At 39.7% G+C, this 16006-nt stretch overlaps 1 protein-coding gene across 2 annotated transcripts in view; it reads right to left on the bottom strand.

Annotated features, from left to right (window-relative positions):
- The window catches only part of LOC129769152 (uncharacterized), a 314394-nt gene that overhangs the window by 29279 nt on the left and 269109 nt on the right, over window positions 1-16006 (bottom strand). For both annotated transcript variants that reach the window (XM_055771242.1, XM_055771243.1), the window contains one exon: window positions 3629-3811. In XM_055771242.1, the coding sequence (XP_055627217.1) occupies window positions 3629-3811 (183 nt within the window). The remainder of the gene's footprint in view (window positions 1-3628; window positions 3812-16006) is intronic.

Genomic DNA, 16006 nt, shown 5'->3' with positions numbered 1-16006 from the left:
GTACTAACTGGATTGTTCCTATAAATTAAATTGAAGCTCTTTAAACAGCTCTACAATTTGTTCTTTGACACCTAAATTCTATCTTTCTTAACTTGGCTGCAATATCGATATAAAGAATTCATGGTAAAAAAAGCAAGCAAAATCTCCAAAAATCACTATTTTTACCCCACTATACATGTAATAGCCACTCAAATTTCACCTTAACGTTGAAAGGTTACATTTCTACTTGCAATCAGTCATATTTGAAATATAAAAAAAAAAAATTCCAAACTGTATATAATCGAGTCCAAAATTTATATAATCGAATCACATATAATCGAGTCCGACCTGTATCAAATGAAAGAGATTGACTAGTAGAACACAGTTATGTATTAAAAATGCAAATCCAAAATGGCCGCCACCACAAAGTGGCGCCAAATATATTTTTTTTTCAAAACCACATCAATATGGGTATCAAATGAAAGTGCTTGTCTAGTAGAACATAGCATATCATGAAAATTTCAAATCCAAGATGGCCGCAGTCCCCAAATAACTGATTACTTTTTAATGGTTTCATTCAGCTTGCCCTGTATGTATGTATGTTTGAGTGTTTGTAGGATTGCCCCACATTAATTGAAATTTGACCCCGTTCCTGATCACTGATTGTTTTGAAATTTGGAACATACCTTCAACTATACTGCCATTATAAAACAGCTTGAAAATTCAATTTGGTCGCCGCTAAAAAATGGCTGAATAGACTACATTATGAACAACATAAATTCGAAAAGGTCACCGCCACTAAATAGTCGACTATGTATTTTTTGCATTCCCTTCAATACAGGGAAGCTTCGATATAGCGTACCCTCGTTATAACGTACACATTTTCAAAGTCCAAAGGAAAAGAAATTTTTTGAATAATATTATTCTGATAGAACAATGGGTTATCTGTATTTTGATACTAAAGCTTGGATTGTACTTTTAACCAATCCCGAAGTACAACTGTTTTGTGATTCCGAATTCTAAATGAATCAAATTTTAATCAACAGTACAAAGAGAAACATCATGAGACTTCGTCTTCTAGTAAAAATAATAAAAATATTCCAAAGAAAGTTAGGTAAGAAATCAAAATTTAAAAAAAGTTGAATGGTTTTATTGTAGAGATACCATTGTAGTATACTAATGGTACAGATAAATTAATAAAAACTGGAAAATAAAATAAATAAAACAGCTTTTTAAGTTATACGGATTAATGTATTAAAAGTTAAAAAATAGTTAGACAAGTAACAGTTAGTAGTTATCACATCCGTTCCTTCATTTATGTTTGTTTTGTTGATAATGTAGTGTATTCTCCAAGTCAAGCCATTCGACTATTATTTAGCGACGGTCAAATTGAATTTTTTAAGATCATGGAATACGCAGTTTTATAATGGTAATAGAATTAAAGGTATGTTCCAAATTTCAGATCAATCAGTGATCAGGAATGGGGTCAAATTTCAATTAATGTGGGGCAATCCTACAAACACTCAAACATACATACAAACAGGGCAAGCTGAATGAAACCATTCAAAAGTAATTGTTTATTTGGGAACTGCGGCCATCTTGGATTTTTTATTTCATAAATAACTGTGTTCTACTAGTCAAGCCCTTTCATTCGATACCCATACTGATATAATCCACCATTTTGTTGTGACCGCCATCTTGGATTTGCATTTGTCACAAATAACTGTGTTTTACTAGTCAAGTTCTTTCATGTGATAAATATGGGGTTGTGAAAAAATATATATGGCGCCATCTTGTGGTGGCGTCCATCTTGGATTTGCATTTTTCATAAATAACTGTATTCTACTAGTCAAGCCCTTTCATTTGATAACCATATTGGCTATTGAATATGAAATTATTATACAAATTATTCAAAATTTCCGAAAATCAAAAATAAAATACTCCGGATAATCGAGCCTAAAATTCCGGATAATCGAATCCCGGATAATCGAGTCTCCGGATAATCGAGTCCGACCTGTATAAAGTTTTGCCACAGAACCGAAATCGAATCGTGCAATCCTCAAATCAAGAATTTTTATCGAAATATCGGTATATCTGTATCTGTCAAATAAACGTGGAAAATTTTTGATGTGGCCACGAGTCGATGAAATTTCATTCTGAGCATGTTGTCAGAATTTAACGGGAAGTATACTCTAACGGAAATATATCCTAGATTCTACAATGACAGATCATTGCAATTAATATGTTTGTGGATGCGATTTTTTTACAAATATGTATTAGATGAAACTAGAAATAAAGTTTCTATAAGATCAAAAACTCGTATTGATGAACAGAAAATGTTGAGTGCACAGAACTGAACTACACCACTGATAGGACACGTGTATTACATCGCCTAAACCGCCTTGCAGCCACGGAGCCGAGAGAAAGTGCCAATGAGAGTATGCCACAGGTATTTGACGCCTTTCGTCCGTACCCCCACCCAATCCATTCAACCTCCTCCCTCCCCCAAGCCCTGCAAAGAAAAGCCACTGAAATGTGCGGGGAATGAACGTGTGTGTCTGTGCGACTGTGTGGGACACCACAGGAATCAAATCTTTTCACCTCACCACTGAGTTTCTATTACGTGGTTCGGTTTTATTTCCCCTTCGGTCGTAAAAATGCCAATGTAACCACATGATGCCTTTACTCTGGCGTACGCATCGGAACGTAATACTACGATTGGGGAAGGTTTCCAGCGAATTGTTGTGATTCAAATGCCTGCTTGGTGTCAAATGCAGAAACCTGTGGATGATGGGTGTTATAGGGCTCGTTTTCTGGTTGGCTATATCACTTTTTTATGCTGTTTACGAGATTTCCGCTGGCCCTTTGATACCAATAATATTTGCTTCCAGGAAATAACGTAAAATCGTTTGCAGCATCAATGTGAATCCTTTTAATAAAGCTCCGAAACTCGAAATGCTTTACACGGTTATGCTGGTCGTATTGTTCATCATCTTGCATCTTTATTGGCATGGCAATTGTTTCTCGCAAGCGGAATCCCCTTGATAACATATACTCATTAAAAGATAACAAAGCAACAGCAGTGCTGCTAACAAAGCTAAAGGTATCAGCTAGTATTGGAACTGTCCTTCACCTATCTCTACGACTGGCGTGGAACAGGATTAACCGTTCGGAGCTTCCCACACGCGGTCAACATTACACTGGTGGGTGGAAAACATGAAGTGTGGTAATTTATCCGTACTATGTGCATTCTACCAGCAAATGAAACCACAGATAATTCCGGAAAAGCCAATAACCAACTGTTCCACGACCCAAAGGCTACCACCCGCAGAGGCATCGTTTATGCGATACGTGTCGATTGAAATGGTCATCGAGAGGAAGAGTCTTAACGAGCATTAGCACATACTGCGAGGCCGGACGAAGATTGTTATCATAAAGCGGATACCAAATTTCCCTTATTTCTTGGCAAACGATTGCCTCTGGCAGCAGGCTTTCTGCTCGACACAGGAATAGACCAGAATCAATTGTACCGAATACCAGCTGAAGAAAGGCATTCCATCGTATCGGTTCGTAAATCTAATGATGAGAGGGGGGAACAAGAGAATACTTCGGAGAGGATTACACATCCTTCCCTTGGATTGCTACTTACTTTTGGTCCGCATTCACATTTCAACACCCACTGCACGTCGATGTATTTGTTCTCGATTTTGATCTGCCGGGACTGCAGCATCTCCTGGTCCAGGGGATCGATTGATGCACTATCCCAGAGGTCGTAACCGTGCTCGATGAACTCGAGTGGATCGCCCGCGTTCAGTGGGCAGAGAAGTTCAACCTGGAACGAATGGAATGAGTGTTGTGTAAAGTATGTATGGATATGAATTGCTTTCTCGGCAAAATACAGTTGAGCAATTCCAAATGAAATCGTCCTAAAAATTCAGATTTTGAAAACATGTATTTTTGATTCGAATGATATTTTGTATTCCGTTTGGGTTGTAGGAAATCTGAGTTTTCCACAGCAATTGGGAATTTTCTGAATCAAGTGTAACTTTTCAATGGAGCGTATCGATTTTAGTAAGAGAAATCTTGTATAATTTATATCTCAAAAACTATGAGTCGCACCGAAATAGTGTCTTAGAAAGAGTTATAGAGTATTGATGTTTAAACGTGAAAAAATATACTCTGAAAAAAAATATTACTCTTTTTTATTTACGAAAAAAAAACTTTAATTTGTAATAGTGCAATTCCAAATTAAAGCGAACCTGAAATGCCAATTTCAAAAACTTGTATTTTTGATTCGAACGAAAGTTTGTATTCCGTTTGGATTGGAGGCAATATTAGTTTTCCACAGCATTTGGGAATTTTTTCACTCAAGTGTAACTTTTGAAAAGATCGTATCGATTTTAGTAAGAGAAATCTTTGATGATTTATATCTCAAAAACTATGAGTCGTATCGAAATAGAGTCTTAGAAAGAGCTATAGAGTATTGATTTCAAAACGTGAAAAAAGCATACACTGTGAAAAAAATAGTACTCGTTTTGTATTTACAAAAAAAAACTAAAATTTTCAATATCTAAAAAATATATTTTTTTTTATTTTTTATATAAAATAGAAGTAACATAGAAAATTTAAAAAATTAGTCCAAGATGGTAAAACTGTTTTCGACGAACTTTGTTGAACATCGAATTTTTATGAATTTTTAGCCACAAATTATGAATCCTGATGTAATTTAAAACAAAAAACTTTTAATCAATCTCCTTCTTCTTCTTCTTCTTCTTCTTCAATGGCACTAACGTTCCTAGAGGAACTTCGTCGTCTCAGCGTAGTATTACTTGCGTCATTTTTTATTAGTACTTAGTTGAGATTTCTATGACAAATAACACGCCTTGAATGCATTCTGAATGGCAAGCTCTAGAATACGCATGATCACAGTGCAAGTCGGAGGAAATTTCTTTGACGAAAAATTCCCCCGACCAGAACGGGAATCGAACCCGAACACCCGGCATGTTAGTTATGACGCTAACCACTCGGCCACGGGAGCAATCTCCTTCTAAATACTGCCATTATCGAGATATTTGAAAAAACATTTATCATTTATTGTATATTTCAATTTGATTTTTTTTAAATTTTTATATGCATTTTTTATTTCTTTTTTTATTTTTTCATATAAAACAGATATTTGAAACTTCGAATCTTTGTGTGTGAGGAATCTTTTCCAGCCACAAATTATGAATTCTGACGTGATTTAAAACAAAAAAAACTCTTCATCAATCTTCTTTGAAATGCAGCCATTTTCGAGATATTTAAAAAAATATTTCTGATTTATTGTTTTTTTTATAGTAAATAAGCTCTTTTAATATGTTTGTCGTGTTATACCGCCATGTTCATGAAATTTTATGAATTTGCTTTTTTTGATGATGGTCCCACCTCTTTCCCCTGCAAAGGCTTGAGCGGAACGAGTTATCATATTGATAATAATTATATTACGGTATTTTTTTTTTCATCAACCAACCAGTAGACAAACTAAATTGAAAAGAAAACGGACTGGTTATCTCACAGGCATAGATTACTAATCAAAGGAACAATTGAGGTCATTATATTACCGTATTTATTCAATGGCATGCAGAGGGAATTTCCAGCCCGGGAAGACCCTAGACCGATCGGGAATTGAACCCTATACCTATGTCGGTATTAGCCAAGAATTTACAAGGGAATTCCCGCTTTATTAGATCCCCGGCCACGATGCGATCGTTCCCGAGTTTAAGCAGCTGAGCAAACCCAACCCTAACTCTAGCCGATACTTCAGGCTAATTACTTATCTCAAGACATGTCAAGAAAATTTCCAACCCGATAAAATCCTAGACCGATCAGGAATTAAACCCAATACATATGTCAGCACTTGCTTTGAATTTACAAAGGAATTCCCGCTTTACTAGATACCAGACAACATTCTGCAAATGTGATCGAGACCAGACAGCTGAGAAAACCTAAGCCTAATTCCAACCAATACTTCAGGCCCTACATTCAACCTGGATTATAAACGTATCAACCAGAATCTGTAATGAAATCTGCCACAACACAGAAAAATCTCAATATAATTATCTGTTAAGAAGATGAATTAACGAGTATTCCGGTTGAGCTATCCCTAGCTTTCCTCTGGTTTCCACATTATACCCCTTGGAATGCTTTGATTTTTTTCGCGAAAAACTGCTTTTACTTATGTTTGTTTATTCTTCGTCTTCGAAATTATAACGTACAGACTGTAACTTAAACTAATCTAAATGCTTAATTCTATTAACAAAGACATCCTTGCTGATACAGAAATCAAAATTCTCATAAACAGCGTTAAAAGCACGGATACATGCACTAAAAAGATTGTTGTATCCATAGTTTGTCCTGTTGGCTGGCAGCCGAAGAGCATTATGGAGACGAAGAGTGCGAGAGGGGACGTTTATGTTGATACTCTGAAGCAGTCTTCCGAAAAACACTTACACGTGTCCACGCGATGTGAAAATTCCATGTTTTTGTTTGAATTCGAACACGATTTTCGCTAGTGTTGAATGTCTATCCCGAACACGAACAATGATACACAAACATAAACATTTGAAAACAAACACGATGTTTATAATTCAAGAACATCATGTACAAACATATCACCCGAAGTCGCAGTATTCATTGCTTTCTTTTCGTTTCTTTTCATACACGGAAAGAAATTATTCATCCCAAAACATTTCTACGTAGAATACTTTTTCACAGAAACGAACTTGAAATTTAATTTGCATTACAAAAGTTGCACGAACTAAGAGGCTATGAGTTCATGCATATTTTGCAAGTCTGATTAAATAATCCTTGGTTTCGTGCAAAGAAAACATTTTCTAAATAGAAAGAAGCTTTCTATGAGAATTTTTTTTTTGCGTGCATGTTGGCATTTAAAGTCTGGGGAACCGACTGCACAGCGGGCGACGTCGTACAAATACTGACCAAAAAAAAATACCAAAAAAATTAGTTGTAGATGCAACCTTCAGCGACACACAGCAGAACCAGCAGAGAAATTTCAGCGGCTAAAACACACCATTAATTTCTAAAAGTTATCACAAACTGATTGAAGGAAAAAACAAAAAGCTACACTTACACTGCACGACATGTATGCATGCGATTGCATCATCCTTTCTTTTTCTCTTCCTCGCTCGATTTATAGCTCGGCAGTATTGGCCATTTGTATTCCAGCCAAAATTGTTGCTCCCGTAGTCGAGTGGTTAGCGTCACGCCTAACATGTCACTGCTGAATAATTATTGTGCTTTATGTTCGATTAACATTAAAGAAATATTGTAATCAAAATTTGTTGTGTGTAACTAAACATCTCCGCCACGCTCTATTCTATTTTAGCACTAGTTAAAATAGCTAATAATAGCGAATGTTACATGAATTCAATATATAAATATATAAACAGATAAAGAGGTTTATTCTATTTACCCAATATTTTAGACGAAGCACCCATTGTAATGATAGGAAAGCATTTTTTCCATGTCAACATACCAACACACCACGCGTTGAGTGGTGGTGGTGTGGTGTCCGATTCGCTTCTTCTACTTTACACACTGCCTGTGTTTGGGGTGAAAATGCAAGAGAAACTGTACACCATGTTCGAACATCATGTGAAACATTGGGATTAAACATCGTATGTCCAAACATACTACGAATACAAACATGTCACATTTTCAAACATAGGTACGAAAAAATCATGTTTGTATTCAAACACAAAACTGCGAACAGCAGCGTGGACATGTTTATCCCGGACGCAGTGTTTTTTGTGAAACATGGAAGACTGCTCTGAAGTAATGCCGAACAATCCAAACGATTTGTGAGAACGTCAAAAATGAACACTCGCTGCAGCTTAAGACGTCTGGCCGATAATGATTCTAAACCAATCAGCAGTCAACGTGATGTGTACTGTGGTAACTCTGCAGGGTTAGCCCAGGGAAGCTGGCGAAGAGCGAATCGGATGAAGTGCTTCTGTACTCGTTCAAGTTTCAGACAATGTGAGACGTGATACGGTGCCCAAACTGGCGCTGCATATTCCATAACACTGCGCACTACCGAGCAGTATAGTGATTTGAGAGGATATACATCTGTGATGAATGCTGTATGGCGACGGATGAATCCCAGTGCAGAGAAAGCCTTGGCTGCAGTTACCACAACATGTTCACTGAATCTCAGCTTACTGTCCATTATTACACCTAGGTCACGTATGGAATTGACCCGATCAAGAGCTGTCGAATCGATATGGTAACTGAATTCAACAGCAGTTTGGCAGCGGGTGAAAGAGATTAATTTGCATTTCTTGATATTCACGTTCATACCGTTTTCATTGCACCACAACAAAAGTCGATCTATGTCAGTTTGCAAAACTTGACAATCCAGGACTGATGTAATCACCCTGAAGACTTTCAGATCGTCTGCGAAGAATAGTTTTCTCGATGACAGACGGTGGGCGAGATCGTTTAAATATAGAATAAAGATGAGAGGCCCGAGTACGCTTCCTTGAGGAACTCCAGATGTAACGTCGAACGGTGCAGAGACTTCGTGATCCACTTGAACGAAAGCTAACCGCCCAGTAAGATAGGACCTTAACCAATCGACTATCCAACTTGGGAAGCCCAGAACTAAAAGTTTGTCGACTACAAGGGTATGCGGAACCACGTCAAAAGCCTTCGAGAAATCTACGTAGATCGAATCTACTTGACAACGGGATTCTACTGCAGGGAATAGTATGTTACAATATTCCATCAAATTGGTCGTTGTTGAACGAGGCTCGACGAAATCATGCTGAAACTCGCTGATTAGAGGTTTAGCAGCATTGTTCAGAAAACGATGAACGACTGTTTCGAATACTTTGCCCAAACAACAAAGTATCGATATTCCACGATAGTTTTCAACGAGATTTATGCTTCCTGCTTTGTGGATTGGGACCATCTTTGCAGTTTTCCACATCGACGGGAACGTACACTCGGCTAATGAGCGATTAAAAATTAGCACTATAGGTGCAACCAGTTCAGCTGCACACCTCTTGACAATGAACGGCGTCAATCCATCCACACCGGGTCCTTTGGAGGGGTCCACGTCGTTCAGCGCTTCAAAAACGTCTCTGGCAGAAAAACGAAAATGTGGTAGGTGCACATCATGTAAAGGTGTAAGACTACTTGTTTCCGAATCGGATACAGGAGAGGTGATGCGGAAAACACCTTTGAAGAATTCAGCAAACAGATTTGCAGCTTCCTTGGCTGTGCTTGCTTTGCGTCCTTCGTACTCTACATTGCATGGAATGCGTTTCGATGATTTTTGAGATCTAACGAAAGCCCAAAATGATGACGGGTTCAGCTTCAAACCTGCTTGAAGTCTATCTACGTACGCTGCATATGTTGTCATCAGGAGAACATTATATTCACTTTCGATTAGTCGTACGGCATTGCTATTTTCTTCAGATCTGGCTCTAAAAAATCGGTTGCGGGATTTACGAAGCTTGTTGCGCAAGTGACGGAGCTCTGGCGTCCACCAAGGTTTACGAGTAACAATGGAAGTGTAATTTTTGCGGCTTGGCACAAGTTTAGCGAAAATGTCATGTAGCGTAGCATAGAAAGCAGCCACCGTTTCATCCAATGAAGTACAGCTCAAGCGTTGTGCCCAGTCAATTGTCGAAAGTTCATTTTTCAGCAAGCTGATGTCGCATCTGCTGAAGTCAAGGTCCGTGGCTTCCGCCGGAGCGTCGCTGTAACCTGGCACAGTGAACTGAGTGTCAAGTCTTAGAATGAACGGCTTGTGGTGCTCATCTAATCTTAGGAATGGAAGTGGGGGGCTAAAATTCTCGACATAATCAGGGATGTTGACGTACGCTAAGTCGAGCAGTCTTCCATTCACGTTTCGTAGTCCATTCGTCTGAACAAGACCAATAGCGGACATTGATTCGATCAGCAAAATCACTTGCTCTGTTGATGTGTTCACGGTAGATATCCGTTTATATCATCGTCAAATTCCTAATGAAGGTCTGGTAAGTTGTAGTCGCCTAATGCCAGAACAATATCAGCGTTTGTTGCGTTGTCGTATACGTCCTGGATTGCATTTGTGTGCGAAATATATTTGTCTGCACACGACGATGGCCTGAGGTATATTCCGACAACATAGAGTGAGTGGTTTGCTAACTTGATACCGGTAATTGTTTGTTCGAGCTGATCACAATTGTCCGCAGGGATTGCGCTGTATTGATGGGTCATCTTGACGGCAATAAGCACTCCGCCATCTCTCGATAATTCGCTTGTAGAATCACTTCGATCGCATCTGAAGATATGATAGTCTGATGACAGTTCGCTATCAACGATGTCAGGTCGAAGCTATGTTTCTGTCTACACAAGAATGTCGTAATCGCAGCTGGAAAGCATCAGTCGAAGCTCGTTCGTTTTGGTACGCAGTCCCCTGACATTTTGATAATACGACTGACTGTTTTGGGTGGGGTGGGGTCTTCCGTACGGCTTTCGCAGATGCATCCAGGTGAAGGTTGATCGAAGATGAAATGGCTTTTATTGCTGACGTTTCGCATGATGGAACTCAATTTCATATGTGGCGTTTCAAATGGTCGTATTTGTGTATGTTGCGGTCTCCAAACTGACGGGAATGGCGTGTGAGTTGGGCTCAGTTGATCATTAGCGATGCGTGCACTGCTGCAATCCGAAGAAATTTCAGGCAGAAAAGAAGGATGCGCAATTCAAATAGTTGCCTGCGAGTGGATTCCGGAAAACCCTTTTCCTTTCCACAAAAACAGAGCCGGGATGACTTTGATGGCAGGATACTTGTGAGTGTCGAGATGTACGTTTTCTATCGGAGGTTGGCGCGACTGTTTCGGGTGGGTAAGAGTCTTCCTCGTGGTTTTCGCAGCTGCATCCCGGCGGAGGTTGGTTGAATATTAGTGTGTTGTCCGATTATTCGAAATTGGTATTTGATCGTTGTCCACAAGTTTGTGCGGTGGTCCATGCGAGTTTTGACGTAGGACTACGTCTAACCGGAAGATATAGGGGGTGAAATGGAAATCTAGGCACTGAACAAGTAGGAAAAAATGCAAGATTTGGAACGCTTATAACTCGAGCATTTCTCAATAGATCGCAAAGGTTTTTGCATCAATTGATAGGAAATATATCTACGCATCTATCATAACGAATAACATTTCATTTTTTTGAGATAAATAATTGAATAATTGTGAAATATCAAATATCACATCAACAAACCAATCCAAGCAGCCATGTCTGGACATGGTAAAAGAGGAAAAGTGAAGGGAAAGGCGAAGTGATCGAGTTAGCTGGCAAAGCTGCTCGCGACGATAAGAAAACCCGCATTCGGAACAGAACACATTCGGTTCGGTGGACATCAAGACAACAGGCAGTTGCAGCGAGTGGCGAATGGCAAACGCAATCGCAAAACGGCAGCAGGTAGCAGAAGAAGAAAGTTTGTTCTTTATACAATCTGCTTTGGTGACAAATCCAGAACAAGGCGGCATCGAGTGCGTTCGAAATGTTTTTTTTTCAAAACCACGAGTACTAAGTTTTCCAAATTGGAACCATTCCATAAAACAAGGCGCTTATCAGGGCCATTAAACCTTTCAAAAAAGAGTTTACGAAATACAGTTCAATGCTTTCTAAAATAATATCCAAAATAATAATAAAACACAAATTGATTTTTTCATAATTTGTTTGCCAGGATATGATTAGTATGTGAATTTGACAGTTGTTCTGAGCTTATTGATAGTTGGGGACTTTCCTGATTATTCAATTTTCACCAATTCTTAAATTGTTTCCAGGTTGAAAGTACAGTAATTTACAATTAATTCGACATTTAGCTAATTGGACGGACATGTAATGCGACATATTTAGTTGGAAATTTTTGTAAACATAGAGTTCGGGGTCCAAATTATGACCCAACATGTCCCAAGCTGGATGGGAAGAAATTATCCAACTGTGAAAGCTGTAGCGAGTGGCAACAAATCGCTAAACAGGAAGGTTTAGCCGAACAAGATGGGGATATCGAGTGATAACAAAACAATAAACTCTTTAGATTGAAGATAATTTTGTGATCCTGAAAAGGACCCTTTTTAGCCTGCATGTGAATCCAACGAGCGAACAAATCGTAATGAATGTATTTTTTTGCCATCGCTGCCTTTTAACGCTCATTCGTTCGTCTCGTTGGACTCGCCCCTTTGACTGAGTCTGCCGATTTGTCTCTATCCTGTGAGCGTGTACCGCTAAAGTACAAAACGCGCGCTGATGACCACCTATGCATTAGAGACGAATGAACTCTCAGAGTTTAAAGTCTCTCTAATTCAATACCTTCCTTCCTTCCACCTATGCATCATTCTTTGTGTGGACACCGACTGGACAACATCGTTGCTGGACGGGCTGGACGGCGAGGGATCGAGTGCCTTTCTCAAGGCAAGAGGGCGGAGGTGGTAGCGCTGGAGTAGAATAGAGTAGAGTTTTCAAAGGGCCTTTCTCAAGGCTAGAGACGAATGAACTGCAAAAGTTTATAGTCTCTATAATACAATACCTTACCTTACCTATGCATTCCCTATCACAGCCATCATTTTGATTGTACGATATGTGCATACGCCAAAAGATGCCCGGCGTTGAACATTTAATAAGTACAAAGCCTTCAGAAAAAAATCAAGAATCAACTATGAGATAGTGAGAAAAAATTGAGAAAGTTTGTATAAAAAAAGCAAAAACACAACACCAAAGGTTCTTTTCAGAACCCCCAACATGTTCATAAAGAGTAAACAGTAAACTAATCCATTTTTCAGGTAGATAGGTAGGTATTCACGTAGGAGAAGAAAATAAAACAATATATTTAAAATATATATTTAACAAAAGCTGTCCCCTTTGTATAGTCCTACGTCACTCCGGTTATGTCCCCGACATTACCCACCCGTCTTTTTTGCTCGGTCTACAAATTCTCGGAATATTACTCCTTCCGGCCACGTCGATGGAAGCAGCGCACGTTGTTGCAGCGATGGATCGAGACCGAGCCGTTTGCGCTTTAGTCGACGCGAGATCATCAACTTTCTTACCTAAATTATCGACAGCAGTAGCGAGCAGTTTTACTTGGCTCGATAAATCATCTGACGCAACCACAGCGGCAAGAGGTGTGCTTTGAGTTTTTAATTTGTCTTCCTGGTAGCGTTTAACATTGCGGCCGTTTATCTCAAACCGGCACTCAGAGCAAATGAACATTTCTTTCCCTTGAGTGAATAAGTCTCGACTGGCACGGTGATTGAATCCACAACATTTTTGGCTGATGTGGAACACGACATCGCAAAAGTCACAGCAAATGGGAGGCGATCTGGCGTAGTGGTAACATCCATGCCTCTCACGCTGAAGGTCACGAGTTCAATTCTTACTCCCGACATTCTTCCAAAAATGGAAGTAAAAGTGACGAACTAGCCAAATGAGTTGAAAATCACTATAATACAGATAAAAAAAAGACGGCGCCAGTGGTTGTGTGGTTAGCGTAACAGCCTCACAATCCGATCGGCCTGGGTTCAATCCCAGCTGGCGTCGTTGGGATTTTCTGAGGCGAAAAATCTCTGATTACGTCTTCCTTCGGAGGGGAAGTAAAAGAAGTTGGCCCGGCTCATGAGTTGTTGAGTCTGATAGGTAGGAACAGGTGGAGTCGCCTCCCTGTTGTCGGTGATTGGCACTAAAGTGGCGGAAATAGGCCGACGAAAAATAAGCGAAGATAAAAAAAAAGATAAAAAAAAAGCCACAGCAAATTGGTTCAATATCATTCACTTCCAATAGACATTCTTTGCATTGTTTTTTCGCCATCGGTTTGCTGGATGATAATGTTCAAAGAAATATAGCTAGGCGGGCGGCAGGATGACAGATGATAATGGGAGACGGTGTTGTTATGCTAACTTGCAGGTTGCGCGGAATCGGAATGTACTTCAGTGTCCAAGGATATATTAGGCTGTCAAAAAATTTCCGCGAGGTGTCGTTGTAAGCGCGTAGTTCTAGTTGTATTCATTGTATCGAATCATACTATAGCTTGTTGGAAAGGTATTTTTGCGCGCTATAATATAGTCCTTGACAGTGTTTTGTTTGGTTAAGTCGTTCGTGAGTTATAGTGTCGCAAATATGGAGTAAAATAAAGAGAAAATCCGACATATTTTACAGTACTACTATGACAAAGGCAAAAATGCATCTCAAGCTGCCAATAAAATTTGTGCAGTTTATGAACCCGATACAGTTTCCATTTCCACCGCACAACGATGGTTTCAACGTTTTCGTTCTTGTGTAGAGGTCATCGAAAATTGCAACAAAATCGCTGAATTAGCCGAGAAAGACCGGCATATTAGCAGCCGTAGCATCGGCCAAGAGCTGGGGATAAGTCATCAAACCGTTATTAACCATTTGAAGAAGCTTGGATTCATAAAGAAACTCGATGTTTGGGTGCCACACACGTTGACGCAAAAAAACATCTTTGATCGTATCGACGCATGTGAATCGCTGCTGAATCGCAACAAAATCGACCCGTTTCTGAAGCGGATGGTGACTGGCGATGAAAAGTGGGTCACTTACGACAACGTGAAGCGCAAACGGTCGTGGTCGAAGCCCGCTGAAGCGCCTCAGACGGTGGCCAAGCCCTCATTAACGGCCAGGAAGGTTCTGCTGTGTGTTTGGTGGGATTGTCAAGGAATAATCTATTATGAGCTGCTTCCCTATGGCCAAACGCTCAATTCAGACCTGTACTGCCAACAACAGGACCGCTTGAAGGTAGCACTCATGAAGAAGAGGCCATCTTTGATAAACAGAGGCCGCATTGTCTTCCATCAGGACAACGCCAGGCCACACACTTCTTCTGTGACGCGCCAGAAGCTCCGGGAGCTTGGATGGGAGGTTCTTTTGCATCCGCCGTATAGTCCGGACCTTGCACCAAGTGACTACCACCTGTTTTGTCCATGGCGAACGAGCTAGGTAGTCAGAAGTTAGCCACAAAAGAGGCCTGTGAAAATTGGCTATCCGAGTTTTTTGCCAATAAGGAAGCGAGCTTCTATAACAGGGGTATTATGAAGTTGGCATCTCGTTGGGAACAAGTCATCGAACAAAACGGCGAATATTTGACTTAAAACAGATGATTGTAACTAATTTTATGAACAAATGAAAATTCAAAAAAAAATACCGCAGGACTTTTTTGACAGCCTAATATTAACGAACAATGTTTACAAGCACAGTGAAACAGAAACGATATAGTTAATGTAACAGTAACAAATGGATCGATTACACGAAAGCGATTAATTGATGAAAACTCGTTGGTTGAGGCTGATGATATCCGTGGAACAATGGTCTTGAAGTCCCGCAGACTGCAGGCTTTTTATTGTCGAATAATAAGATCCGTACGGAGAGGTATGCATTCGCGCACAATGCATCGTCGGGTCGTTGGGTCGGTGGGCCCAAACTGTCCAAAATTATCGACCGATGGAAAATCTACAATCTGCGGAGGCTCTTAGTGCATGAGCGAAGCATGCATGAGCGTTTTGACGTAGGATTACGTCTTTCGGGAACATATTGGGGTATAAATTGAAAATCTAAAATCGAGCACATCGTGAGAATTGTCCAATTTCAAACGCTTATTGCTCAGTCATTTCATGGTGGATTGATGAAATTTTTGCGTCAACCGATTTCGGTACTCCATAGCATTTTTTTATATTGAAGAAAATAATATATGTCATGAAACTAACTATCGAACAATTGAAAAATCTCAACCCCTATCCTAACGAAAATATCCACTTCTGTTTGATAGAAATTGACGACACATGCGTCGGGTCCCTAGCAGAGACATCAAAACCAAGCTGCCCTGGGAGAAAACGGCATTGCAAATACATGAAAGTAGGGGGAGCTTTTGTTCTTACCGAAATGTTCCCTAACAGAGACATCAAAACTCGGGGAAAATCGGCATTGCAAATATATGCAAGTTCGGGGGCATTTATATTGC

This window comes from Toxorhynchites rutilus, chromosome 2 (genome assembly GCF_029784135.1).
Source record: "Toxorhynchites rutilus septentrionalis strain SRP chromosome 2, ASM2978413v1, whole genome shotgun sequence".
Taxonomy (NCBI): Eukaryota; Metazoa; Arthropoda; class Insecta; order Diptera; family Culicidae; genus Toxorhynchites; species Toxorhynchites rutilus.
The sequence above is the reverse complement of the archived record's forward strand: the minus strand, read 5'-3'. Positions and strand labels throughout refer to the sequence as shown.